At 41.3% G+C, this 27,095-nt stretch overlaps 5 protein-coding genes and 1 non-coding gene across 9 annotated transcripts in view; 5 read left to right on the top strand and 1 right to left on the bottom strand.

Moving 5' to 3' along the window:
- Positions 1 to 412: 412 nt before the first annotated feature.
- On the top strand, positions 413 to 6,120 carry def6c (DEF6 guanine nucleotide exchange factor c). Of its 2 annotated transcripts, none has more exons than XR_015864207.1 (12): positions 413 to 802; positions 1,670 to 1,810; positions 1,878 to 2,051; positions 3,439 to 3,669; positions 3,736 to 3,882; positions 3,959 to 4,067; positions 4,136 to 4,350; positions 4,501 to 4,608; positions 4,684 to 4,850; positions 5,273 to 5,480; positions 5,544 to 5,639; positions 5,828 to 5,973. XR_015864207.1 is itself a non-coding variant. In XM_088406457.1 (12 exons), the coding sequence occupies exons 1-12, from the start codon at positions 707 to 709 to the stop codon at positions 6,040 to 6,042; spliced, it is 1,902 nt and encodes a 633-aa protein (XP_088262583.1). In that variant the 5' UTR covers positions 661 to 706; the 3' UTR covers positions 6,043 to 6,120. The 2 variants fall into 2 exon arrangements, 1 of the variants encoding a protein (XP_088262583.1); XM_088406457.1 differs by having other exon boundaries at positions 661 to 802; positions 5,549 to 5,639; positions 5,828 to 6,120.
- Positions 6,121 to 6,549: 429 nt separating this feature from the next.
- mcat (malonyl CoA:ACP acyltransferase (mitochondrial)) lies at positions 6,550 to 10,245 on the top strand. Its single transcript, XM_088406782.1, has 5 exons — positions 6,550 to 7,080; positions 7,191 to 7,278; positions 7,340 to 7,695; positions 8,532 to 8,814; positions 9,761 to 10,245. The coding sequence occupies exons 1-4, from the start codon at positions 6,691 to 6,693 to the stop codon at positions 8,805 to 8,807; spliced, it is 1,110 nt and encodes a 369-aa protein (XP_088262908.1). The 5' UTR covers positions 6,550 to 6,690; the 3' UTR covers positions 8,808 to 8,814; positions 9,761 to 10,245.
- Positions 8,952 to 10,604, bottom strand: bik (BCL2 interacting killer). The gene is made up of 6 exons (XM_088406783.1): positions 10,550 to 10,604; positions 10,452 to 10,480; positions 9,718 to 9,820; positions 9,511 to 9,603; positions 9,390 to 9,441; positions 8,952 to 9,323 (listed from the first exon to the last, which is right to left on the bottom strand). Exons 3-6 carry the CDS (start codon positions 9,810 to 9,812, stop codon positions 9,225 to 9,227), a joined length of 339 nt encoding a protein of 112 aa, XP_088262909.1. The 5' UTR covers positions 9,813 to 9,820; positions 10,452 to 10,480; positions 10,550 to 10,604; the 3' UTR covers positions 8,952 to 9,224.
- Positions 10,605 to 11,253: 649 nt separating this feature from the next.
- On the top strand, positions 11,254 to 15,303 carry ttll1 (tubulin tyrosine ligase-like family, member 1). Of its 2 annotated transcripts, none has more exons than XM_088406781.1 (10): positions 11,254 to 11,846; positions 11,965 to 12,085; positions 12,368 to 12,576; positions 12,645 to 12,825; positions 12,998 to 13,135; positions 13,227 to 13,335; positions 13,416 to 13,559; positions 13,646 to 13,732; positions 14,629 to 14,792; positions 14,892 to 15,303. In XM_088406781.1, exons 2-10 carry the CDS (start codon positions 11,973 to 11,975, stop codon positions 15,013 to 15,015), a joined length of 1,269 nt encoding a protein of 422 aa, XP_088262907.1. In that variant the 5' UTR covers positions 11,254 to 11,846; positions 11,965 to 11,972; the 3' UTR covers positions 15,016 to 15,303. The 2 variants fall into 2 exon arrangements, with proteins under 2 accessions (XP_088262907.1, XP_088262906.1); XM_088406780.1 differs by having other exon boundaries at positions 11,260 to 11,846; positions 11,962 to 12,085.
- On the top strand, positions 14,089 to 14,175 carry trnay-gua (transfer RNA tyrosine (anticodon GUA)). Its single transcript is given in 2 exon segments — positions 14,089 to 14,125; positions 14,140 to 14,175. It is a non-coding gene; the product is annotated as a tRNA-Tyr (tRNA).
- Positions 15,304 to 16,475: 1,172 nt separating the features above from the next.
- pacsin2 (protein kinase C and casein kinase substrate in neurons 2) overlaps positions 16,476 to 27,095 on the top strand; it is a 12,614-nt gene continuing 1,994 nt past the window's right edge. The window contains exons 1-10 of one of the 2 annotated variants that reach the window (XM_088406699.1): positions 16,476 to 16,620; positions 19,462 to 19,544; positions 19,622 to 19,778; positions 21,086 to 21,321; positions 21,409 to 21,564; positions 21,631 to 21,806; positions 21,862 to 21,982; positions 22,117 to 22,164; positions 24,693 to 24,826; positions 26,585 to 26,737. In XM_088406699.1, coding sequence (XP_088262825.1) covers positions 19,488 to 19,544; positions 19,622 to 19,778; positions 21,086 to 21,321; positions 21,409 to 21,564; positions 21,631 to 21,806; positions 21,862 to 21,982; positions 22,117 to 22,164; positions 24,693 to 24,826; positions 26,585 to 26,737 — 1,238 coding nt within the window. In that variant the 5' untranslated portion in view covers positions 16,476 to 16,620; positions 19,462 to 19,487. The remainder of the gene's footprint in view (positions 16,621 to 19,461; positions 19,545 to 19,621; positions 19,779 to 21,085; positions 21,322 to 21,408; positions 21,565 to 21,630; positions 21,807 to 21,861; positions 21,983 to 22,116; positions 22,165 to 24,692; positions 24,827 to 26,584; positions 26,738 to 27,095) is intronic. The other variant, XM_088406701.1, reaches the window with a different exon arrangement.

Here is a 27,095-nt window from a genome sequence, read left to right as displayed (position 1 = left end):
TGTATGAAGATAATAACGGCAATCTGGTGATCATCACTAGATGTATAGTTTACATCTCTAAAGTTATCCAATGCTCCAGTTTCAGGACCTAATTATGCTATTGATTAGCCTACATTATGGTCTGTCTAGCAAGGCTCGCGCTTCGCTGCACCGGCCATGTTTAACCCTATTGTGACCATCTCACACACACACAAAACCAAATAGAAGCCACATTACATTATTGCACTTTACATCTGGGAATTTGTTGTCCTTTGGAAAAAGTCCAGCACGTAACGTCACATATTTGTGTCAAATAAAAAGAAAAAAATCTTTCAAGAAGAAGTAACCACCCCAAAAAAAAAACAATGTACTGTAATTGTGACATCACCAAATCTGGGTGTGTTCAGTGAATCCTCTTAATGACTTAGTGGTTTAGTCCGCAAGGAATTTAAGCAATCCCGCCTGAAAATAGTCCAACTTTTGGCGTTTATTGTTTGGATTAAATATTGTGGAACATGACAGTCACTCATTTTGTTTTCATGGAGTTTCTTTAGATTTTGTGGATCTCCTGCACATCTGCTAACATGTTTTCCCTACTTTGCTCTTTGCACTGCAGCCCGCGTGAGCAGCGCCGCCTGGCCCACATTCCCCGGCCCCCGCCACAGCTGCGGGACATGTAAGCCAACTGCGCGCGCCGGTGAGGAAAGAGGGAGAAAAAAAAATCAACATGGACTTCAAATCGGAGCTGCTCAAGTCCATCTGGTACGCTTTCACGTCGCTGGATGTGGAGAAGTGTGGAAAAGTGTCCAAATCGCAGTTAAAGGTAAGCGGCAAGCCTTTGATCAATTCCGAGCGCTGGAAGGGCAAAGGGCACCAAAACGGACTTTTTCTTTCTGTTTACACTTCCCGAGACGAGTGAATGTTCTCTGAAATTGAAATTTGACATCATCATCTCGAATGTAGACAATAGTAGATATATGACAATGTTGCTGTCAAATGTGTTTTGTTTGTATTTTTGTGTTGTTTTTTTTTTTCTAAATACTTCCTGCTGACTACCGGGGAAGCGACGCTAGGTAAAAAGAATCCAGTGAACATGTGGAAAGCTGTTCTGACATGTCACATTTCTGTGTGTGTGTGTTAATGGCCCATGTTAAAAAAAAAAAAAAGGGAGGCCAATAAGTGTGCATGCGTGTGTTGACCTTTAATTTAGAGACACACCCTTGTAGGAAGAACTTTCCATTTTTATTAGTCTAATTTTGTAGGCTAAGCTATTTTTATTTACTGTATTTTTGAACTCATTTTTATTTTTTGTATTTTTATTTTATTTTTTTTTACTTTTTAAACTTTTGATTTGTATTCAATTTTGAGAATGCAGTGCTAATTTTTGTAGATATTATTTCGTCAAGGCGTTTAATTTTATGCACTGTACTGTACTTTGTTTTTATAACTTTGATTTATTTGATTTTTTTATTTCATATACAGTACATGTAAGTTTAAGGTCAATATTATGCACGTTTATTGCTTTTATTGTGTACTCTTTGAATGTTTATTTTTCTATCTCACACCAGGGTTTTCTATTTATTTTTACATGGTAAAAATACTCCAAAAAAACATTGTTGAAGTGACACGGCCTGTGTATTGAGCACAATTGTGATTTTTCCTCAACATATTTGATTTTATTACCATTGAGGTGCTGTCTCACAACCTGTACACGGTTCTGAACATCCCGCACGACCCGGTGGCCTTAGAGGAGCACTTCCAGGACGACGACGACGGCCCCGTGTCCAATCACGGCTACATGCCCTACCTCAATAAATACATCCTGGATAAGGTAATGTCCTGAAGCCCGTTTCGTTACACTATCAACGTCAGGTGTAATATCGGGTCTTGCGTTGCAGGTGAAAGAGGGCATGTTTGACAAGGAGAAGTTTGACGACCTGTGCTGGATGATGACCATGAAGAAGAACCGCAAGGGGCCGTCGTCGATGCCCGAGAGAAACTGCTTCAAGCTCTTCTGTCTGTTCAACCTGCTCTCCGAGGACCGCTACCCCCTGGTCATGATCCCAGAGGAGGTAAAGCAGGGCGGCCGGAAAAGTTGGGCAGGACATTTTTCAATTTGAGACACCTAATGAAGCACTTCCTTCCTGCGATTTCGCTGGAATGTTGATGGCCTTTTTTGTTATTCAGGATAAAAATAGACTACTTAAGTATATATATATATATATATATATATATATATATATATATATATATATATATATATATATATATATATATATATATATATATATATATATATATATATATATATATATATATATATATATATATATATATATATATATATATATATATATATATATATACACACACACACACATATACATATATATATCCATCCATTTTCTAGAGCAGGCTTGCTGGCCAGGGGACACCCTGAACTGGTTACCAGCCAATCACAGGGCACACAGAGACAAACAAGCATTCACGCACCCAATCACACCTAAGGACAATTTATTATGTCCAATTCACCTGCATGTTTTTGGTGTGGGAGAGGAAGCCGGAGTGCTCGGAGAGATCCTACGCAGGCTTGGGGAGAATATGCAAACTCCATACAGGAAGGCTGGAGCCTGGTGGATTTGAACTACATACAAAAATTCCAAACAATTCCAAATTCCAAAAACGTTCTCAAATTCCTCCTCAAATTCAAATATATATGATTTAAAATAAATAAATAAATAAATAAATAAATAAAATTACATATGTATTAATATATATGTAATGTTATTTATTTATTTTAAAACAAAACAAATTCCAAAAACGTTCTCAAATTCCTCCTCAAATTCAAATATATATTATTTAAAAATAAATAAATAAATAAATAACATTTCATATATTAATATATATATATATATATATATATATATATATATATATATATATACATGTATACATATATATGTAGTTTTATTTTTATTTTTTTTTTAAATAATATATATTTAAAAATGTTCTCAAATTCCTCCTCAAATTCAAATATTATTTAAATATTTAAATATCATTTAAATATTATTTTTTATTATTTAATATTATTTTAAAAAAATAATAAATAAATAAAATTACATATATTAATATATATGTAATTTTATTTATTTATTTATTTTAAATAATATAAATGTGAATTTGAGGAGGAATTTGAGAACATACAGACAAAAATTCCAAACAAATTCCAAAAACGTTCTCAAATTCCTGCTCAAATTCAAATTTATATTATTTTAAAATAAATAAATAAATAAATAAATAAATATTCATATATATGTAGTTTTATTTTTTATTTTATTTTTATTTTTTTAATAATATAATATAAAGTTGTATTTGAGGAGGAATTTGAGAACGTTTGATGTAGTTTAAAAAACTATTTTACTTGAATGGTAATGATCCACTCACAATATGCGGATGAAGGTGGAGTACCTGCTTAAGAAAATCTGCAGCGCCATGAGTCAGGAGTGGGACGGCAAACCCCTGGAGGACCTGCTCTCCCTGAATCCTGCGCTGTACGAAAACGGCCTGTCCGTCTGGAGTTTCCTGGAGCACATGGACGCCGGACGCCTGCTGCGCTTCGCCAGTGCCGAGGCCTTCAGTCTGGCCTTGCACGAGGTCTTCCTGGAGATGTACCACAACGTCCTAAAGCGGGTGCGTGAGCCGCCCGCTGTTTCTTCTCCCGGGGACTGATACTCACTTGTGGCATGACGGCGGCAGGGTTACATGTGGAAAAAGGGCCACGTGCGGCGGAACTGGACGGAGCGCTGGTTCGTGCTCAAACCGTCCTCCATGGCCTACTATGTCGGCGAGGATCTGAAAGACAAGCGAGGGGAGATCCAGCTGGACAAGACTTGCGTTATTGAGGTCAGTATTTGAGGCTTGTCCACAATTGTTAAAAAGATTTTAAGTATTTTTTTATTTTGTCTGTGTGTTATTTCAGCCTATTCCGGACAGAGAGGGTAAGCGTTGCCTGTTCTGCATAAAAACGCACAACAAAACATATGAGATGAGTGCTTCGGACCAGAGACAGAAAGTTGAGTGGACGCAAGGTGGGCGCAACACACTTTGGCATCCTGGTAATCAGGACCTGGATGGAAAAGCAATTTTCTGTGTCCAGCCGTGCAGACGGCCCTGCGCCTTCAGAGCGAGGGCAAGCCGTCGCTTCACCGCGAGCTGAAGGCCAAGAGGCGGGTGCAGCGAGAGCACAGTCAACGGGAGCGCAGCTGCAGCGCTCGCAGCAGCTGCAGCAGCCAATCTGAGGACTCAAACACCATAGAAGCCGAGCGGATGGAAAAGGACCGGCAGGATCTGGAGATAGAGAGCATCATTCAGGTCAGACTGAAGGACACTTGATTAGGGACGCTTCCTATGCAATGGCTTTTCTTTTTTGTGATCTCACTTGTTTGGAAACTGTTCTTTGAGTCACCGCTTATATTCACTTTGGACCGACAACACACGGGTTAGAAGTTTGATGTCTCGCAGCATGCGCGAGAGCTGGAAACCCGTCGCCGGGAGGTGGAGGAGCGGGAGAGGAGGAAGCAGAGGGAGGTGCAGATGGAGCTGGAAAGACAACTGGAAGAGGCGCAGATGGTCAGTTCGGCCATTATTTTTAAACTATTCCTGTTTTTATGGGAATAATAATTGCTCACTTTTATGTGGTGCCAGATGAGGGAGAGCATGAGGGCGGAGATGCAGGAGCGCGCCAAGGAGGCCAAACATCAGCGCCAGAGAATACAAGAGCTAGAGGACACGCAGCGCAAAATGGAGGCTGCGCTCAACATGGAGATCCAGGCACGGATGGAGGAGGAGAAGGCCCGGCAGGAGCTGGAGAGGTTGTCTTCTCACACACACGCACACACACCCAAGTGTAAGGAGGGACAGAAAAATGCACACGTTGACATTGGTCAAATCTGCCTAGCAACAAGTGACCACTCCCTGCCCATTTTAGTCAATAGGGGTAGAAATGACGTTTCAAATAAAACACCAGATGCTGCTGCATGGATTACAGTTCAATATGCATTATATTTACTTTCAGTTTAATGAGCTTGACTTCAGTTGCCTTCAACGCACTTTTATTGTGTGAAATCTGCCTGGCAACAAGTGACAATAGTGAAGCAAAAATAGTTTTTCAATATTTGTTGCTGTACATTACATTTTTATTTCACGAATAAAATCATGCAACTGTATTTCTGAATGAAAATAAATACATTTAATATGTTGCCTCCATTTTGATTCTTCCTTGTTACACTCGCAGGCTGCTGGAGGCTGAGGAGAAGAAGAAGCAGCAGTTCCAGCTCCTCCAGGAGCAGCAGCGGGTCCTGCACAGTCTCAGCCCCGACGAGGATGCCGACATCCCCGACATGGACCACAACCTCAATGCCTCTCCTGATGCCCTTCACTGTGCCTCGCTGGAGCTCCAGGATCTGCAGGCGTCACGGCAGAGGAGCCACCAACACCTGGAGGTGAGAATGTCTCCGCGCAGTCGCATTTTTGGACCGCAAAGCCCTTCTAATTTGGACGGCTAGTGCAGGAAGTGCAGGAGAAGCTGAGGAACGCCAGTCAACATGTCCGCCACTGGAATGTCCAACTCAACCGCCTCATGAAGCCCATCGGCCCTGGAGGTACATACACTCAAGACAAGTTTGTCTTAACGCTAACAAAGCATGCAAAACGCCGTAGATAGGTTAAATAATATTATCGATTTTGTCAACAATACTCACATTTATATAGAATTTTATCACTGCTCTGGCCTTGCATGAGGTCTTCCTCCAAGCAAACAAACTGTAGGTAACTATCTGACCTGATCTAGAACGTTTGGAACGTCGCTCCACCAAACAGTCGTGCCCCAAGAAGGAAGGCGCCCTGGCCAGCAACGAGTTCATCTCCAGGTTCAAGATCCGAGGCGCTCGCAATAACCACGCACCCGGGGAGTACCCGGACACGCTGGAGGGGAACATGGAGGCGGCACACCTGTCAGACCACCAAGATGAAGACGTGGCGGAAACTTCTAACGGAACAATTTGACAGCAAGATTTGTGATGACGGCCACATTCCAGGAGGACAGAGATTTTTTTTTAATGAATAAAATTGGTGGTTAGTTAACTAATGTGACTTTCTGATGCCATTGACCAGAACATGAGTTACACTTTACTAATATTTAGATGGAAGGAAAAGGAATTATTCAGAATCAAGTGTTACTGTAAAGTTTCTAAATTTTGGATAAGTCATTTTTTATCAAATTATTTTGCTAGCTGAATTTATAAAGAAAATAAGTATGCTTCACTCTACAACAACAATATAGTTAGTTATTTTAATAAGGTCAATTTTTACAAGAATGCAAAGTGTTTTTTCATAATGATGAATTCATGATTTAAACATTTTAGGGGCATGGGTGTTTTTCTTTTTCCGACTAATTCTTGCAATGTTCCCTTATCACGATTAATTTGCCTGTAGTACACACCCCAGACCACAAGGGATCAGTGCAGGATCGTAAGCGACACCTCGAAAATGAACGTCAATGCAACCCGGAAGTGAACATGGTAACTCATCGAGGTGATGGGTTCAAACATGGCTGCTTCCTTAACGCTACATGCAGCACTGTTAACGCGTGTCATTTTCACGTTCAATGTCGTATTTGGTTGACTTTTATATTCGACGTTTATATCGTAGCTAATGTCGCCGTCGCTGGTCACAGCCTCCGTCCGCAAGGTCCGACCGCGGTTCCTCCGGCACAGGACGCTGTCCACAACCCAGCCCGGGAATGGCTCGCCCACCCCGGCCGAGACCCCTGTCGACCCGCGACCATGGAAAGAACCAAGCGACCGAACCGTGTTCCTCTTCCCCGGTCAAGGTAGCCAGTTTGTGGGCATGGGTCGCGGACTGTTGCGATACCCCAACGTCAGAGAGATGTTCGAGGCGGCCCGCAAGATTCTCGGCTACGACCTGCTGTCCTTGTGCCTGAACGGCCCCGAGGAGGAGCTCACTAAGACGGTTCACTGCCAGCCGGCGGTTTTTGTCACCTCACTGGCAGCTGTGGAGAAGCTCAACCACCAAAACCCACAAGTAATCAGTATACTATCCCTATTTTCGTTGCCGATTATTCTCGGAGGTTGCCGATACTGGTCGCTGATACTTTAGGCTACGAAAGGAAATGTTTCATCATGTGTCTTCAGGCCATTGAAATGTGCGTCGCTGCCGCCGGCTTCAGCGTGGGCGAATTCGCCGCACTCGTTTTTTCCGGCTCCATGAGCTTTGCAGATGGTTAGTGAGCCTCTGTTACTTTTCCTCTGCCATCAGATCCTCAGTTCTTTTTCTTCTTCAGCTTTGTACGCGGTGAAGGTGCGCGCCGAGGCCATGCAGCAAGCATCGGAGCTGGCGCCCGGGGGAATGTTGTCGGTGGTGGGCAAACCTCAGGCGCAATACAAGCACGCCTGCCTGCTGGCCAAGGAGCATTGCCGCCAGCTGGGAGTGGAGGAACCCGTATGCAACGTGGCCACCTACCTCTTCCCTGATGGCAGGGTGATGGCCGGTCACCGGCAGGCGCTGGACTTCCTGCAACAAAACGCCAGGCGGCTCCACTTCCTCAGGACCAAAATGTTGCCCGTCAGCGGCGCCTTCCACACCGACCTCATGAGTGCTGCCGTGGAGCCCTTCAGAGATGTTCTACAACAGGTGGAGGTCAGCCATTATTACCTCTGCCAAGCACCTTGTCGAGCTTGCTTTGTGTTTTTATTTTTTTATTAATTAAAAACAAAGCACGAAAAAGAATATTAAATAACACAGTTGGTATATATTTACAAAACTCACAAAAAAGGAGTGCCAGGAAACAACATTTTGAGAAACACACGTTTGCATGTCCACTGAGAGAAAAAAAAAGAACGCGAACTTAAAATATTTGTTATCTGTCTGCCTATTTTCAGGCTTTGATGCATTAAAAAATATTCAATTGGTAAATATATTTTAAACGCATCAAAGCATGGATTTTGGCTGTGTGAATGCCCAATTAATATTTAAGCGTTACATTTCACACAATAATAAAGTTGTCAAAAAAACAGTTTTGAAGTAAACATTTTTTAAAACAACAGAATTACTCATTGATTTTTGATTTGTTAAATATATTTTAAATACATCAAAGGTTGGATTTTGGCTGTGTGAATGCCCAACTAATATTTAAGCGTTACATTCCACACAATAATATAGTCGTCAAAAAAACAGTTTTGAAGTAAACATTTTTTAAAACAAAATTACTCATTGATTTTTTTTTTTAATTTGACAAAGTTTTGGTGCTTTAAAACATTTGAAAAATATTTAGCTGGGCTAACATTTTTTTTATCTTAAAAAATTATTGTATTAATAATTTCAATTGTTCAAACGCTCAACGATTAAATAAATAAAATATTACATAAAACGTTGTTTTATTCACTCATTCAGATTGTTTTGCGTGAAAAATCGAATCAATATTTCAACTTTTAGCGACTTTTTTGAGCAATTATCACAAGAATACCTTGGCGCAGGTGCGGCGCCCCGAGATCAGCGTATACTCCAACGTGGACGGCAAGCGCTACATGAGCGAGGGCCACGTGCGGCGCCAGCTGACGCGCCAGCTGACGGCGGCGGTCAAATGGGAGCAGACGCTGCACGAGATGTTCGAGCGGGCGCGCGGCCAGCGCTTCCCGCGCGTCTACGAGGTCGGGCCCGGCCGGCAGCTGGGCGCCACGCTGCAGCGTTGCAACCGCAAGGCCTTCGACGGCTACGCGCACGTCCACCCGGCCGACGATGACCAACTCTGACCTCGAGGTGGGAATTTGAAAAAAAAAAAAAAAAAAACCTTCCCCTAGATTTGTGCACATCTGTGCGGGATCATTATGAAACACTTGCCACAGAATCACAAATCTAAAAGGACTTTTTTTATATGTAAATAAAGAGACTGTTGATTTTGCTACCAAGCGATTTTATTCGGTGAAAAACAGAAAGTCCAGCTCCCTTCATGTGTTAAGAAAAGACAGTCCAGCGTCCCAATACTTCTGAAAAACACTTAAAAATGCCATTTGGATATATGCCAGGAGATAGAGTAATACACAGATGAAAGCTGATAAGACCAGCTGATTTTTTTGTGATTTTTGTCAAATTCTTCAGTATAAAGCAGAGTAAAGAGCACAAACACAAAAAGAAATATTTTTGTCATATTTTGTGGCCAAAAGTCCCGCTTAAGGCCCGTTTTTCCAACCCAGAAGAAACAAAAGAGCCGCTGTCAGGAGCGCTCCGCCAGTGAGCTCGCCGCAGCGTCCCAGTTTCAAAGTGGACACCTAGGAGTGTAAAATTGCACTATTAGATGCGCCCGTGCAACACGAGAACTCCAAATTGGATATTACCCAGAATGCCCTGCTCTCAATCCGCAAGTCCCATAATAGACGCCGCACCTCCCTACACGACAACAACAATCAGACTAGCTAAGCAGTTTCGGGATGTCGTTTTGATGCGCGGTGATTTTACCGAGCCTGCGGGTTCTGGGATCGATTCCGCTCCAACCGGTCCCCGATGGCGGCCAGCTGGCGGCCCAACGACCTCGTGGACCGCCTCGCGCTCCTTCAGTACAACACAGTTGTTTAATACATAACAATAATCTGCAAACATAATCCCTTCACTTGTTTATGATCTGTAGACAAAAGTATTGGGACTAATTAAAAAAAAAAAAACAACCTGATGGTGCCATCAAACAGGTGACCCGTGATGTCATCACCAGGTCCCGCCTGGGGGTTGACGGCGCGTCTTGGCGCTCGTGCTTGCTCCACCATGTTGTTTGCTGCAGAGGCGCCAAATATGCAAAGTAACGTCACGTGTCTGTCTGTCTGTCTGTCTGTCTGTGTGTTGTGCGTGTGTGTAACGTTCCCAAACAAAGCTGTGTCAACACAAAGCCTGGAAGTGTTGTTATCATCCTTCCTGACCAAACAGGCTCTTCGAGAAAGGTGACATCATGCGTTGGCGCAACAGTTGTAGGTCACGTACACAACTTCATGCCACTTAATGTAGGATTTGTACTGTTTTGATAAAGTCATTTTTCAGATGTAATGCTAATCATTTGCTGGACATGCGCCTGCTTTTCAAGCACTTCCTGTTTTCATGCAAATTGTGCATTTCCATATTTCAACTGCTTCTCGCACAAACCATACAAATATGTTATTTTTATTCACATTACTCATTATTAAACCCTCAAAATCTGGTACGGAATACATCATCTAAACGCTCTCATTTATTGTCACAATAAAGAGATGAAGTCATCACATGAAGGTCATTTTCAAGATCACGTATAATTTTCACATTATGTTCCTCAGGAAAATAAACGTTAAAAAAGGGGGGAAAAAAATCTAAATTTTCCCTTTTGTGAACCAAAACTGAGCTCACACGCCAAAGTTTAAAAACAAAAGTAAACATACCTTGTCTGTAGATTAAAATGGACGCCGCCCTGTAAGAGATACAATAACATTATGATTAAAAATATATGTTTTGTAGGTATTATTTTCAATGAACTCACAGCAGCGTCCTCTTTAATCTTGTCTGGCGGTTAACTGCCAGAGACTTCGCTTGGCCACGCCTTTACCGGCTCATTTGGAGGGAGGGCAATACAACATTTGTTTTTGAAGTACACTACAGATGATCACATACAGTATTTCATTTTTATTCTAATTCAATTAAAAATGCACATCAAGCAATCTCAAATGTGAAATAGATATACAATGGCAGTATTTTACACGAGTAAGCCTGCACATTTTGAACAACGCACATTTTGTATTCATATGCATGGAAACGTAATAATTTTGTATTATGTTCATCATAAACCTCTTAACGTTTTTTTTAAACGAGCTCCCTCTAGTGGACAAGTGGGCGCTGTGTTTTGGTTGAGGCATTAGCCCGTCTAACCCGTCGTTGTGCTAATGCTCATTTAGTAAAATACACAAATTCAAACACACTGGAAAACCATATTAATAGAGTTATATGCAACTCCCGACTTGTGTGTGTGTTTTTTTCTATATTTTCTACAGATAGATTTCTTTTTGCCAGGTCCAATAAACATCCGACGAACCCGGAAATCCACTGTACAATGTCACAGTTTCGAAATTTATTTATTAAAACTCCAAGCATAAACATACATGACTGCACTGTAAGTGCATTTAATATTTAGATATTGACTAATGTGTTTTTTATATCATATTGTCATTTTTGTGCTCGTATAAAAAGACCGGAAGTCCACCGTCGTTTTTTCCTGTTTTGACGGCTAAATAAAAAAAAAAGAAAAGTAAATGCTCAAAATGTCATTGATTTAGATTTTACGCTATACATACATTGTTTTTAAAGCCTTTGTAAAATTATTTTTGTACAGTTTTTTCGTTATAATTTATACATGTTTATACTGCCCTCAACAGATGAACTAAGGTAGTGTTTGTCATTGCGGCTTGGTTGCTAGGTTCTCCCGGTGAAAAGATCGCACCCCAAACTCATTTCGGCTTCGCTAAAATTCAGATTATAAAACCATTCTTATTAATACTCAACCAACGCTGGATTTTATTATGAAGCGCGATATGTGTCGTCACTCCCTCCTCATCCTGTCACCCGGATCGATAAGTTGCTGCTCACTTGCTATCATCATGGAGTGAGTAGCTTCTTTCCCTTCTAACCGGAGCCTCTGAGGGACCGGGAACGGAGCCGATGTCAAACTGGTGAAGGCGCATCAGGGACGGGTAGGAGGGAGGGCGGTGCCCGGGAAGGAGGATGCACCATCCCGCTAGTCAGTGAGAGAAAGCACCACTGATGTCTGGCTGTTTGCTCCACCGGTAAGACATGCTTTACGATTGCATCAATTATTCATCATTCTAATCAGTAGTTTTTGTTTGTTAGCTGTTTTCTGACCTGTTTTTTTTTGTTTGTTTGTTTTGTGTTTTTTTGGAGGAGGAGGCATCATGGCCGGTAAGGTAAAGTGGGTGACGGATATCGAGAAATCTGTGCTCATCAACAACTTTGAGAAGCGGGACTGGGTTCAAGTGACGGAAAACGACGACTGGAATTTTTACTGGTAATTAATAGTAATTTATCATGCTTCCACTTTAACTCTATCATAGCATCCGTGTAATAACTAATTTAGCTGCAATGTATATAAATAGGCGTGGGCATGGTTAGAGATTCAGATTAATAAATCGTGTGAAATTAATTGACTTGTATTGAACAAGTGAGTGCAGCACTTGATTGTAACCAGTAGAGGCGCTGTGGCTTTGCCATAAATGATCATCTTTGTTCATGCATAACAAATTTTGGAACTATTATAGCAAAAACGGCTGGCATTTTTCTAACATGGCAGGATGAGCATCCAGACTATCCGCAATGTGTTCAGCGTGGACACCGGCTACCGTCTGACCGACGAGCAGATGGTCAACCATTTCCCCAACCACTACGAGCTGACCAGGAAGGACCTGATGATCAAGAACATCAAGCGCTATCGCAAGGAGGTGGAGAAGGAAAACAGCCCGCTGGCAGAGAAGGACGACAACGGGAAGTACATCCATCTCGGTAAGAGGTTCGCACACAGGAAGTGACAAACATCACTCATCAGCTAGAATCCTTTTTGTGTGATTCAGATTTTGTCCCTGTGACATTCATGCTCCCGGCGGATTATAATCTCTTTGTGGAGGAATTCCGCAAGAACCCGTCCAGTACGTGGATCATGAAGCCGTGCGGGAAGGCGCAGGGCAAAGGAATCTTCCTTATCAACAAATTGTCCCAGATCAAAAAGTGGTCACGGGACAGCCGCACATCTACGTACGTTACAAAAACACAAAACAAAACATATAATTTATGTAATAACACATTCCAGAGAAACCAAACGTAGGCTGGATGCTGCTGTTTTGGTTAGCAATTGAGTGTATGTGGCATAGAGTATCTCAGCACCAGACTTTATGTTTCAATGAAACGCAAGTTCCTGTTGGTGCAGGTTTATGGCGCCCTCTAGTGGGAAGGAGGCCTACGTCATCTCCTTATACATTGACAATCCCCTTCTGATTGGTGGGAAAAAGTTTGACCTGCGTCTTTATGTTTTGGTCACCACGTACCGGCCGCTCAAATGCTACATGTAAGACCACACCTACCCCAGTATTTTTTTATTTATTTAACAAGAATGCTGTTTATCCAATATCTTCTGTTTGTGTGACGTTTATCATCAGGTATAAGCTGGGTTTCTGTAGATTCTGCACCGTGAAGTACACACCAAGTACAAGTGAGCTGGACAACATGTTTGTGCACCTCACCAACGTGGCCATCCAGAAACACGGAGTAAGACTTGGGATATATTGGATCCCATTTGGTAACAGTGGTTGTTAATGGTGTCGTTCGGCTGTGGTTCATCCACCCAGGACGATTACAACCACGTCCACGGCGGCAAGTGGACGGTGAGCAATCTACGCCTATACTTGGAGAGCACAAGAGGAGAGGAAGTGACCAGTCGGCTCTTTGACCAGATCCACTGGATTGTGGTGCAGTCCTTAAAAGCTGTGGCTGTAAGTGTGCGCCCAAAGTGGGAGTTGTTTGATTTCAAGTAAAATGTTTGAAGTCAACTCTTCATCACGTGTTTCTCCCTTCCCAGCCTGTCATGAACAATGACAAACATTGTTTTGAGTGTTATGGTTATGACATCATCATCGATGACAAGCTCAAGCCGTGGCTCATTGAGGTGGGTCAATGCACCAGAAAAAAAGAGACGTCGGTTATTTTGACTTCAAATGTCACTTTTCAAATAGTGGGATAAAAACAACGAATAATGTGTCCAGGTTGTTAACATTAAAAAATAAAAACAAAATGGTGATGGAATGGCATAATTCTGTCGCGGCCCCTTTAAGACCGCCTTGCTGGTGTCGACCCGCCGCTAACGAATTAGCGAGGTTGGAGTTTTTTTGGTTTTGTTTTAATGGACGCTTTCCTTCGATTTGCTTTACGTAGTTCTCATTTACTCGCATCTTAAAACCTCCGAGCCATTAGTCGACTTTGGAGTGATTTTATAATGTCTAAACGATCGGCTGTGTCTCAACTCCTTCGATAGCTCAGTTGGTAGAGCGGAGGACTGTAGAGGCAATTGCGGGAATCCTTAGGTCGCTGGTTCAAATCCGGCTCGAAGGAATGTTTTTTTTTTCCTTCTCGTTTTAAATAATAAATAAAAATAAAGCAATATTTACATCTCCTATCATCATATCTTAATGAAAATGCTTGATAAAAATGACGGGAGTTTGATTTGAAACAGCTTACATAAGCGTCGTCATTCAATTCAAAACTACATCACACATAGAATTCCCTGCTGATTTTATCAACAAAACAACAATAACATCGTTTTTCGATAGCGTATTCCAGCATCTGCAGATGCCGACCATGCTTGCACAATGACTTGACATTCTTTCACTGCCCCCAAGGCAGATCTTTGTTGGAACACATACTGTTTACATTGTGTAAATGTGCTAAAGGTGGAAAGCGCTCTATTGCGCTGGAAGGCCTCAATCCAGTCTAGTTTGACTGGTGATAGTATTCTGGCAGAACACCTGCTAATTAAATAATATTTCAATACTAATACGTCTGCAGGTCAACGCATCTCCATCGCTGACGTCCAGCACGGCCAACGACCGCATCCTCAAGTACAACCTCATCAACGACACCCTCAATATCGTCATGCCCAACGGCGAGATGCCGGACAGCCGCTGGAACCGAAGCCCACCGAGAGAAGCCCTTGGGAACTATGAACTGCTGTACGTGAGTCCTCACGATCAGTCACTGCCACCTCCTTGCCACCAGAGGGCAGTATGAACCTAGCATCATGTTGACCTGTGATTTGTCTGTGTATATAGGTACGATGAAGAGCAAGCGCAGAGCGATAACGCTGACTTGCGGAGCCGCTCGGCTCAATTGATGGGGGCAAAGGGTGCCAAAGGCACCGGCACCGTCCGCACCGCTGCGACCACCTGGAAGTGATGTAATTTTGACCATCATTATTCCTCCTGGACTAAATTTTAATGAATATTTGTTTTTATTTTAATTGTGCCTGACCATCATTATTCCTCATGGACCAAATTTGAATGAATATTTGTTTTATTTTTAATTGTGCCTGACCATTATTATTCCTCATGGACTAAAATTTATTGAATATTTGTTTTATTTTTGATTGTGCCTCGTTTTGCCTACTATTACTGTCTACTACTATTGTGGAACGTCATTTTATTTCTCCGCTCCAGCTGCTTCATAAAATTATAATTCAACATGCTTTTGTCTGTTCACTTTGGAATGGTCGGAGAAACAAAAAAGGAAGAAATCTTCTGTCTTTGAAAGGTTAAAAAAAAGAAGATCAACAAAGGATTGTTCAGTCAGTGTAGGTACGATTGTTTGCTTAAATACCCACCAGCGACTGCTAGTTTAAATAATTGACCTTGAATATGTAAAAAACTGTGTATTTAAGTATATCTGTAATATATATTGACGTTTTATAAAAGACGATATGAATATTTAAATGTCACGGGAGTGACTATTTTTTATTGCAATAATGCCAATACAAAGTGAGAAAAGTATGAACAAACTCAATAAGTAAACAATCGTGGAACAGTAGAATAGTAATACAGAGACAATGAACCAAAAAAAAATCATCAAAAGGTTAAAACAATAAAATATAAATATGCTATAGGTACAAGAATTTATGTGAATACGTTTAACGTATTGCAAATTTATATTTTTTTAGCCTTTTAATTGTCCGAATATCTATTTGAAAGAAGGTATTGTTTATTCTCGTTATAAAACACATTAAAACAAGGTTTTCTTGCAATGAATTTGGAGCAATGAATGTGGTGTTTTTTTTTCAAAAATATTAATATATTTATGAATGAATAGAATTTTTTAGTATTATTTTCAACAAAAGTAAACAAAATCATGTAATTGCCACCATAATAAACTTACTGACGGACAATGCCAAAATAAATGAACTACAATTCCTGGGGAATTATGAGAAAAACTACAATTCGCATCTATATAATTTTTAAAATATTTTACTTGTATTACTTTCAGCTGGACAAAATTTATGTAATATATTAAAAGATATATTAAAAAGAAAAAACCTTCGCATAATCACCAGGTGTCACTGGGATACTTTGTTATTTTATATCAAAAAATAATGTTTGTAAATGGCCGAAACCTTCATAGGGATTTTATATTAATGTCATAATTACAAACTAGAAAAAAGTCAATTAAGATGAACAATAAATGGAGATATATGAGCGACACTTGCAGGTTTACTTCAAAGCGGAAGTGACGTCACGACTGAGGTGAAATTCTCAGTAAAGCTGTTAGTCGGAAAAGTTATATGCGGCCATAAAGGGCAAAAGGCGTTGCCTGTTCTCTTATTTTGAAATTGATATCTTAACCGGATGTGTTGTAAGACATTTTGGGGCAACTGACTGCGGTGTCAGTCAGTCGCTCGCTGGTGGTATCGATTCTCCCGAATAAAGGAGTAAAGTCTTGAAACAAGCACATCTGAGGAATTTGACTAACCAATTGGACATAAACTCATCGATTTAAGCAAACCCGTGATAGGTAAGAGAGCATCAACACGTTAATCTCGTACATTTTAACTTTTTCTTTTTTTCACCGGCTGCGGCTAATTTGCTAACACGAAGGAAGCGGGGCACAGCTAACAACAAAAAAAAGTTGATTTACGATACTTTAAAATCCTCTTTCTTGGGAATCAAACCTATAATGCAAAAAGTTCAATCATAAAAAAATAATAAGATGACATTGGGTGGCATTAGGAGTACTCAGACTTTGATAGACGCTAAAACAACCTGGGCCTTGTAAAATAATATTTAAACGTTCACCAAATGGTAAAATTGCAATTGAATCGGAATAAAAAAGTGTTTTTTTTTAGAATCAAGTGTGTACGGATGAAGGGCGGGGCAGTTTCACCTCCTGCTCCATGTCCTGTCATTCCACATCCCCCGGTCTCCCGCCCCCCGCTATTCGCTTGAACGCTTCAACACCTGCACCACCACCAAAAGACAAAAACGAAAACAAAAAAAAAACAACTTATAATGTCTTTGAGGTTTTTCTGTTCACATTTGGGATTATTGTAGTATTCTACTGCGGTCTTGCTTTGAAAAATGACTTCCTATTCCTAGTCATGTGATCAGTATCATCTCTTTAATGTAAAATGTCTATATTTTAAGTGTGTGATCTGTGGTGTTCGAATACCTTAGAAGTCTTTCTTGAAAGTGCATAAATTGGACCCAAATCAGCTAACTAATATGCCTAAGGGCCATTAAACTGTTCAGAGGAGATGCAGGGGCTTCCCCAGGAAAGACGGCCGGCGTGATGGTATCTCCCCGTCCCCCCTCCATTGCCGTGTAACACAGTTTCCCTCCATTCTGCTCCTCTGTGAGATTCTGGCGAGCGCAGTGGAAAATGCTTGAACCTGCGCGGAACAAACGGCATTGTGTTATAAAAGGGGTTTGTCACAGAGGGACACACAAACCCGAGGTCATAACCTTCCCGGGTCATTGAAAACGAGCCCTTTTTGGGGTTCCTAGGATTTAGCAACAACTATGGACAAATCGACTCTGCGTTTTGTGCAACAAAAGAAGGAAGTGGAAACAGAGCTTCCGCTTAATGTTGATAAAATGATATTTTTTTAACTTATGTAACCGGCCCTCTTAGTTGCTTTACTTTTGTTTTCAACCCAGTGGCTCCTCTTTCAATTTTCTCATTCGCATCAAGTCTCATTGGATCACTGCTCATTTCCTCACAGCTTTTTTTTTTTTTCGCTCAGCCTTCCCAGGTGTAGTTCGAGGCCTTAGTCCACCAAAATTCCATCAGGCTTATGACACTGCATCTGGCGTGGCCATCATTGTTTTGTTTGATTACATCATAATATACCAAGCTTAGCTTGACCAATTTTGGGGCGATACTTCAATGAAGTGCAGAACTGATAGGAGTTAACATTTGGCAAATGACAACTGTGTGACCACTCCCGATCTTCATCGTGTTGGATTTTCCGAGCGATGCGCTGGACTTCAGACCTTTCCTGAGTCAACAACTGTATTTGCACTGGCGAGTCAAGTCCCTTTTAGTTCCTGTCGGACGTTGATTAGGTCGGACGTAGCCGCAAGAATTGAGTAGGCTTCCGCAATTGCTTTTTTTTTTTTTTTTGGGGTGTGTGAGTCAATATCTCCGGAGAGTGTGTGTAGTGTGTATGGATGAGTTGTTGATGTGGCCACAATAACACTCACTGTGCAAGCTGGCCTGCGCACCACGGGTCAATGACCAGCCAATATCACACACACACACACACACACACACACACACACCCATGCATTCTTTCCGGAAAGCCTTCTATTTGGCATGTATGTGTGTGTCTAATGGCAATTTTCACAGTTGAGCATTTTACTTTTTTTTTTTTTTTTTTTGCCGGTTTGTCATTTACAGTCTCGTCAATACGTGGCGTGCCGTGGATCCCCGTCCGCGATTTATTCATTCAAATCATATTTAAAAAGCAAAATAACACAAAAATCTCATACTTTGCCTTTACTTTAGGCCTGTACAATGAATGTGTTGAGCAAGATTGTGTACTGAACGCATTTCAGTTTATGAAACCATGACTTTTAAACACAGCGTATACATTGACCTCCCACCATACTCATCTATCTCAATGAGAAAAATGTAAAACATATTTAAAAAGCAAAATAACACAAAAATCTCATACTTTGCCTCTACTTTAGGTCTGTACAATGAATGTGTTGAGCAAGATTGTGTACTGAATGTATTTTAGATTATGAAACCATGACTTTGAAACACAGCGCATACATTGACCTCCCACCCATGCTCAGCTATCTCAATGAGAAAAATGTGTTGCTCAATGTATTATAGACCATAGGTCTGCAGTTCCTGAGGGCCTCAGTCCTGCGTGTTTCTGATACTTCTCCCTTAAACACTCCTGATTCAAATCATTAGAACCATTTTCTAGCTCCTGCAGAGCTTGCTGATGAGCTAATTATTTAAATGAGGGGTGTTGAGGACAGAAGCATCGAAAACATGCAGGATAGTGGCCCTCGAGGAGTACAGGTTTTGTTTTCTTTTGCAAAACGTCCACCTCTGACTCCCTATCAACACTGGAATTAAGCGAGAAATTGTCCTCCAAAAATTGGTCTTGGATGTTGAGCAGGGCAGCTGCACCGAGGAGGAACGAGTGCATGTGAGGAATAAAGAGAGGCTTTTTAATTGGTGGACACGGGGAGGTGGGGGTGGAGGAACGAAGACAGAGACATGTCTGTGTTTTGGTGGAAGTGGAAGTTTTCCCACACTCATTGGAAAAAGTAATACAATACAAACTGTTTTTTTTTCATCAATTTGTTGCTATTTAAAAAAATATCCACTTCTGTCCAGGCTACTTGTCACTCGGGTCAGCAGCCATGTCGGGCTCCTACGACGACTCCATGATCGATGTCTCCAGCGACAGCTTCTGGGAGGTGAGGATGCGCAAAGAGATGTCAATGCGAAAAATGGCACAGAACTGGGATTTATGTATTTATTTTCCCTCTCTTAGGTGGGGAACTACAAGCGCACAGTGAAGCGCGTGGACGACGGCAACCGCCTGTGCAACGACCTGATGAGCTGCATCCACGAGCGAGCGCGCATCGAGAAGTCGTATGCGCAGCAGCTGACTGAGTGGGGCAAACGCTTGAGGCAGCTCGTAGAGAAAGGTCGGTGGGGGGGCTAATCACATAGAATTTAATCCTAGTAAGTTTTTGGTTGTCAGATGCAAGTATGATATTTTAAACTGACAGAATAATAACAAATAAATTAAAATATCATTAACCAATACATGTTGCCATTTTAGCCTTTGTTAGGTAGTTGGTTTTTAATTTATTTCACTCTTAAGCGTTCACTATTAAACTGTTAACATACCTGTGTCCTAAATTTTTAACATGAACTCCAGCATTAACATTAGCATTAGCTTTAGCGTTAGCACAAGCAGCCAGCTCGGCTTCTGCTTGCAATCAGAGTGGCATAAGTTATCGGTAATTTTGTGCAGAAGAAGGAAGGTCAAAAAGTTGTTTGGGAATTGTTGTTTACTTTATAACGCAATGTTAAGTGACCTTTTCTGTTTTTATCTTGCATTCCACAAATACTGCATGCTGGATTGGGTTAAAACCTGTTTTTCTGTTAGTGCCTAAATACGGGTTCTTTTATGAATGTGTTAATTAGTGAAGTAAATAGATTGAAGAAAAAACAAATCGTTAAAAAATTTATAAGGTAATAGACCAGCCCTAAAAACTAAATTACAGTGAAAGAAATAAATAAAAAAACAATAAAAATATGACTACACTAAAAAGAAAACATCCATGTTACTCAATATTAATAATTGAATTTCACTTTGCTCGGTTTTAAGTAAAAATCAAATGAGACCCTTAATAATTATTCATTTGAGTTGTTTTGAATAGAAAACACAAGAGATTTAATTAAACTTTGAATTATTTTTCGATTTCTGTAATTAAATAATTTTTTATGACTATTTTTTACATATGTAAAATATTTATAATATCCATATCACCTCAATATTTGTTTACATGTTCATTATTTCCCTTTTTTTCTCTTTTTTGCGGATCTTTTGATCAGTAATATTGCTTATAATTTGTTGCCTCATTTATATTGATTATTTCTTGATTAGATTTTTTTTATTTAGTATACAAAGAAAGAAAGAATTTTGCCCTGGTTCATTGGCTGACTGAATTTCTACATCTGTAGAAATGTATGAAAAAACAACAACAAAAAGAACAGCTGTTTAGGGATCATGTTCGAGCTAGACGTGTAAAAATATGTTTTAAACACTGTTCCTTTTTCAATTTGACTGTTTGATATTACAAAAAAGTGGCTTGATTGAAGATTGGACATCTGCAAAATTGATACTTGAGGTTGGTGGCAGCAAGGAGTGAAGCGGCACTTAAACAGGCCAAAAATCATGAGGGTGTGGTTTATCCCAAACTGCTTTCAAACTTTTGACCGGCAGGTCCCCAGTACGGCATGCTGGAGCGGGCGTGGTTGGCTCTGTGCACGGAGGCGGAGAAGGTGAGCGAGCTGCACATGGAGGTGAAGGCGGCGCTGATGGGCGAGGACTACGAGAAGCTGAAGAACTGGCAGCGCGACGCCTACCACAAGCAGATGATCGGCGGCTTCAAGGAGACCAAAGAGGCCGACGACGCCTTCCGCAAGGCGCAGAAGCCCTGGGCCAAGAAGCTCAAAGAGGTCCGTTCCTTGTCTGGCGTCATCTAGTTACTGTCAGTCAAAGGTTTGGAAACCTTCATGAATGAATCATCTGAGTCGATTTCCCAGGTGGAGACAATGAAGAAGTCGTACCACAGCGCCTGCAAGGAGGAGAAGCTGGCGGCTAGCCGGGAGAGCAACAGCAAACTGGAGAACAACAACAACCCCGAAGCGCAGAAGAAACTCCAGGAGAAGGTGGAGAAGTGCCAGCAGGAGGCGCAGAAGGTAGCAAGCACTCAAGGTCCTCACCTCCGAAATTGCCCGCAAACTCTCCGATTCCCCCGCGTCCAGACGAAGGAACGCTACCAGAAGTCCTTGGAGGAGCTGGACAAGCTGACGCCTCAGTACATGGAGAACATGGAGCAGGTGTTTGAGCAGTGGCAGCAGTTTGAAGACAAGCGCATCCGCTTCTTCAAGGAGCTCCTTCTGGAAGTCAAGCAGCACTTGGACCTCTCCGCCAATCACAGGTAGGCTCTTTGCACCAAAAACGCCAAAAAAAGAAGCTAACCCGCTTCTCAATAGGTTCCAGACAATTTACCACACACTGGAAGACACCATCGCCGCCACGGATGCGGAGGAGGACCTGAAATGGTTCCGGTCCAATCACGGGCCTGGCATGCCCATGAACTGGCCTCAGTTTGAGGTAAGCTGCTGCAATTATGTCAATAAAGTTGCCGCGATGATCATATTCGGCAGCAGGGAAGACGATGCATTGATCTGTGGGAGAATTTGCAGCATTTTCCCGGATCACGTTTAATCCTCCTCCCTTTCCTCCAGAACTTGGATTGGTCCCGCATTCGCTCCTTTAAGAGAAGGTCCATTGTAGTGAGTGCTGCACGGGACGAGCGCCCTTCGTATCACGGCGACCTTGAAAAAAAGGGGATTTATTCACGCTTACATAGGGCTGGGTGATATGGCTCAAAAACACCCTCCCCAATTTTTTAATTATTAAAGACAAAGTATGAACATTTTTACTTCTAAATAAGTGGACTAGGTTAAGTACGGTATTTTCCGCACTATAAGGCGCACCTAAAAGCCTTATTTTTTTTTTAAACGCTGATGGTGCGCTTTATAATCAGGCGCGCCTTATATATGGATCAATAATGAGGTTGGGATTGGTAGATGGGATATGAACTGACACTAAGCTTTGAACAAGGTTGGTCATATTGACATTGAGTTATTATGAGTTATTATTTGAGTTATTATTGTTATTACTTTGAGTATTACTATATTGTGATTGAAAAAGTTTTAAAAAATGTCATTAATTGAGGGTGCGCCTTGAAATCCGGTGCGCCTTATATGTGGAAAAAGTTTTGAAAGATGTCATTAATTGGGGGTGCGCCTTATATATAATCCGGTGTGCTTTATTTATGGAAAAACTTTTAAAATATGTCATTAATTGAGGGTGCGGATTATAATCCGGTGTGCCTTATATATGGAAAAAGTTTTAAAATATGTCATAAATTGAGGGTCTGCCTTAAAATCAGGCGCGCCTTATATATGGATCAATATTGAGATTGGGATTGGTAGATGGGATATGAACTGACAAAGTAAGCTTTGAACAAGGTTGGTCATATTGACATTGAGTTATTATGCTGTTTAGAGTTATTCTTTGAGTTATTATTGTTATTACTTTGAATATTACTATGTCGTGATTGAAAAAGTTTTTAAATATGTCATTAATTGAGGGTGCGCCTTATAATCCGGTGCGCCTTATATGTGGAAAAAGTTTTTCGATGTGTCATTAATTGGGGGTGCGCCTTATAATCCGGTGCACCTTATAGTGTGGAAAATACGGTAGTTAGTACCTACAGTAAATATGTCTTGCACCTATCCATCATCCTGCCACTTTATTCTCAAATGTTCAAGCTTTAAAATGAGTTCATTTGATTTATCGCCCAGCCCTACGCTAACACCGACCGGCACTTCTGCTTTCATTGGCGTGCGTCTTAAGGTGGCGAGTGGGGGAATTGCACAACTTGTCACACGAGGCCGCTCGCCAGGTCAGAAGTGATCCTTGTGAGCGGTCGGGACGAGCGTCTAATGATGTCCAAAATAAATAAAGCCCCTTTCATACTACAACGCATTGAAATGTTTGAATGCGGGAAGCCGCTAAATTGTGTTTATGATGCGAAGATGAGGGCAGTGTGAAAGGGGCTACAAACTCCCCGGTTCACCTCTGGTGGTGGAGAGTTTTTTTTTTGTTTTTTTTTTTTAAACCCCCTCTGCAGGTGAAGGATATGAATGACGTTATGTGCCTTGTACTTGAAGCTAGTGTCTCCCAACTACTGTACCATGGCATATTAGGAGTTTTTATATCCGTTTTTTTTTCTTCCAAAATTCTTGTTTTTAGTGTAGTATTTTATAGTGTGGGCGATAATTGTGTTTGTTTATTGAATGATTGTTGAGTGTATGTGTACAAATGTACAGCAGCGCCAAAATAACAAATATGTTTCAAATTAATCTGGAAAACCCATGCTTGATATTGACAAAGGTGAAAATGAATGTTGTAGCTTCTGTTAGCTCAAAAAAAGATAAGTTTTTGTTTTAAAAGCTTTTTCATTTTGATTTTTTTTTTCAGTAATTTAACTTTACTCATTTAAAGTATTGAATATATTTAGTATTGAATCAATTAATAACCATAAAATAATTGAATACTTCAGTGTTTTAGTGCCTGAAGAAATCACTTTAGTATTTGATGACCAACGGGTTTGATCTGGCCTACGATATGATTTTGTAAAGTATAAAAATGAGCTGATTTATTTATGTATTTATTTTTATTATATGAAAGACTTGAAATGTTTTAGTAATGCTGATATTTTATAATCAATAGTGATGTTGTGATTGCACTATTTTGGACAGGAGTAACAAAAAAGAATAAATACAAAGTTAATGTTTTAAAGATATGTAAATATATAATCAAATAATGATTTTATTGGTCCATTCCATTTGAGAATATATTTTGACACCCCTGATGTAAAATAATGAATTGTTTTATGACTGAATGACATAAAGTGATAGATTAGTTATCTAATTAATCTAGTACTTCCTTTTTCAATCCTTCTTTAGCCAAATACTCTGGGGAAAAAAATGGAATGGATTTTTTTTTTTTCTTCTCTATTGGCATGAGGAAAAATGATTTGACGTACAAGATGAGATTTCTTGGGTCAAATATGTGCCTTGGGTCAACAGATGTTGGGAAACGCTGCTTGAAGCTGCTAACTTAAGAGCGCATCCACTGAGAATATGCTGCCCCCTATTGGTTTGGGGTTCTCTTCACTAGCTTGTTCTCAATGCGGCACCTTGAAAACGAGCGCCTGCGGAACAATATTTAAACCCTTTTTCCGTCACAGGACTGGTCCATAGATTTGAACCGGAGCCTCAGCAGACGGGGCACCAAGAAGCCCTCCGAGGGAGTCACGCTGACGGGCATCAGTCAAACCGGAGCCGACCAGCCGGTCCAACCCCTCAAGACCAACAACAGCAGGTACATGTTGCATTTCAGCTTTTAACAGCTTATCTCCCAACCATATATGGCTGCATCCTGTGCAGGAATGCGCACAAAAGCTCCTCGGGGTGCCACGCTCATGCAGCCGTTTCCCCGGCGACCGCAAACACTCGCAGTTTGTTGCCAAAGACGTCTTTGCATACTTGAACACGTGCCAAAGCGGTAATGTGGAAATATCGCTGCACGCCGCGCCACGATAAGGTGCCGGAATGTTGGCTTCGGACAAACAAAACACCTGCGCGAGAAAGTCAGCTCACCCGCTCGGTATACGTGCGCACTCCAAAAAAAGTCTCCGATTTCATGAGAGAGGAGTTAGCGTGAGAAATGCGGGCCACGGGAAATATTTGACCTCTATATGCGTTTATATCTCCGAAGAGGACAAGGCTAGTAAGCTTTGTTGACTGCAACAAGAACAAAGTTACATTTTAAAGGAGGTGTGTTTATGGAATAACTCTGCACGATTCGCTCATCTGCGCCAACACAAACAAAGGTTAACGTCCATAGTTTTTGCGAGGTGTAACGTTTAATCAACAGCAAACATCGAAACGATACTGCAGGTAGTAGAAAAGCCTGTTTGCCCTTGTTTAGTTTTTTTTTTTTTTTTTTTGCTACCCATTCCTACATTACATTTATTAAGCCTAAACATTAGTGCGGTCAGGATTAATTGACAAGTAATTGACCATCAAATTGACCATTTTAATAATCAAGTAGGCATTTAGAGCAATAGTTTTATCACTACGGACTGGTCAGAACGTCGTGTGCGTCACCAACAGTGACTGTTCTCAAATGAAGCCACACGTCCATTTAAAAAAAAAAAAAGTGATACCAACAGCGGCCAGAGGCAGCGCTAAAAATAAACATCAAGCAAAACGTAGCACAAATAAATGAACTGAAGGATAAACCGCAGTGTATCAGTTATAAAACGTTATTATTTCGGTTGTGGCTCATGCGGGCTGGTACCAGTTGGTCCTCGAATCGGTACCAGGACCTCTGATATAGAGCTACTGTCTTTAAATTTTCCAATCCAAAACAGATCTTTTGTGTTTAATTGAAAAAATACACTTTACTTAGAAAAACGACTGAACCAGTGACTCAATCGTTTCAAAACGTTTTGTAAGTAAAACCTCGATCCCTCTTGTGGCATTGGTTGATTGTTGTTTAGTTGTTTTTTTTTCAAGTCAAAAGTGTTTTTTTGATAAACAGTGATGAGGACGTCCCATTCATGTTCACGTTCACACACAAGCTGCTTAATGGGTTAGCATCTCTCCATTCTCATTCAACACCCATGCCAGTCATCCGGGGCAGGCCCCGCCTTTTAAAGTCATACACACTCAAAAGTCACAGATACTACAAGGGGACAAGGACGTTGACCCCAAGTGGATAGATTACGTCTCTGAAACGTCACTTATTGTTTCATGTCATACTCCAAGTCACTAGGGGGCAGCACAGTCAAGAAGTTGCAATATCGTTTCTCAAGTGGCCTTCAAAACGCTGACCAAAAGAAGTTAAAGCTCCTTTTGGTCACGAGATTTGGGTAGTGGCGGAAAGATTGAGGCGCCTTCCCGTCAGCCACTCGAAACGCTGAGCTGCGTTTGGATGTCCAATTGGGGGCGGAGCTATCTGCATGATCAGTGAGTCAGTGGGATAATGTGGGAGCTTTCCTCGTGGAAAACGCTCATCATCGTGTGTGTGTGGCTTGATCAGCATCCGCTTTTTTACTGTGTCCTGCGCCATCAGCCTGACTGCGCCTGCCAAAGCGGCGCCGGCGGGCTCCAACCCGTTCGACGAGGATGACGAGGAAGAGGAAACGGAGCAGGAGTTGCAGGTGGAGGTGGAGGAGACACCACCGGCACTCAACCACATCACTGCCAAAAAGGAGGAAGTGAAAATGTTGGTGGACACCTCCTGCGCTTGTCTTTTGTCTTTTTTTTTTTTTTTTTTTGGGTTCCTGCTGGCTACCTTCATCTTGGCTTCCCTCCCCAGGTGGCGCCGTGCATGGTGACACCCCCCCCCCCCCCACACACACACACACACACACACACATGCATTCTGGTTATGTTTGTGTGTGTGTGAGATTCCTTTCAGAAAGTCGCAGTGCCGCTATTCTCTTATCTTCCAGTCAGATCTGACACAAAATCCCTTCCGCAGCCATTTTGTGTGGGTCCACATTGCCACAAATAAGATGCCAAACAGTCCTATATAATAACTCTGGGGTTGATTATTTGGTCTAAATGGATGACAAAAGAAA

The sequence above is a fragment of the Hippichthys cyanospilos genome, chromosome 22, assembly GCF_059441005.1.
Source record: "Hippichthys cyanospilos isolate Australia breed blue-spotted pipefish chromosome 22, RoL_Hcya_1.0, whole genome shotgun sequence".
NCBI lineage: Eukaryota > Metazoa > Chordata > Actinopteri > Syngnathiformes > Syngnathidae > Hippichthys > Hippichthys cyanospilos.
The sequence above is the reverse complement of the archived record's forward strand: the minus strand, read 5'-3'. Positions and strand labels throughout refer to the sequence as shown.

Excerpts from the sequence above, each read along its gene's own strand:
- def6c (XM_088406457.1), top strand. The coding sequence starts at position 707 with ATGGACTTCAAATCGGAGCTGCTCAAGTCCATCTGGTACGCTTTCACG. Across the intron at positions 1,811-1,877 it reads ATAAATACATCCTGGATAAG|GTGAAAGAGGGCATGTTTGA; the intron begins GTAATGTCCTGA and ends CTTGCGTTGCAG. Across the intron at positions 5,640-5,827 it reads GAAGCCCATCGGCCCTGGAG|AACGTTTGGAACGTCGCTCC; the intron begins GTACATACACTC and ends GACCTGATCTAG.
- mcat (XM_088406782.1), top strand. The coding sequence starts at position 6,691 with ATGTCGCCGTCGCTGGTCACAGCCTCCGTCCGCAAGGTCCGACCGCGG. Across the intron at positions 7,081-7,190 it reads TCAACCACCAAAACCCACAA|GCCATTGAAATGTGCGTCGC; the intron begins GTAATCAGTATA and ends ATGTGTCTTCAG. Across the intron at positions 7,696-8,531 it reads ATGTTCTACAACAGGTGGAG|GTGCGGCGCCCCGAGATCAG; the intron begins GTCAGCCATTAT and ends ACCTTGGCGCAG.
- bik (XM_088406783.1), bottom strand. The coding sequence starts at position 9,812 with ATGGTGGAGCAAGCACGAGCGCCAAGACGCGCCGTCAACCCCCAGGCG. Across the intron at positions 9,604-9,717 it reads CTGTTTGATGGCACCATCAG|GAGCGCGAGGCGGTCCACGA; the intron begins GTTGTTTTTTTT and ends GTTGTACTGAAG. Across the intron at positions 9,442-9,510 it reads TCCCAGAACCCGCAGGCTCG|GGAGGTGCGGCGTCTATTAT; the intron begins GTAAAATCACCG and ends GTTGTCGTGTAG.
- ttll1 (XM_088406781.1), top strand. The coding sequence starts at position 11,973 with ATGGCCGGTAAGGTAAAGTGGGTGACGGATATCGAGAAATCTGTGCTC. Across the intron at positions 12,577-12,644 it reads CGGGAAGTACATCCATCTCG|ATTTTGTCCCTGTGACATTC; the intron begins GTAAGAGGTTCG and ends TGTGTGATTCAG. Across the intron at positions 12,826-12,997 it reads CGGGACAGCCGCACATCTAC|GTTTATGGCGCCCTCTAGTG; the intron begins GTACGTTACAAA and ends CTGTTGGTGCAG.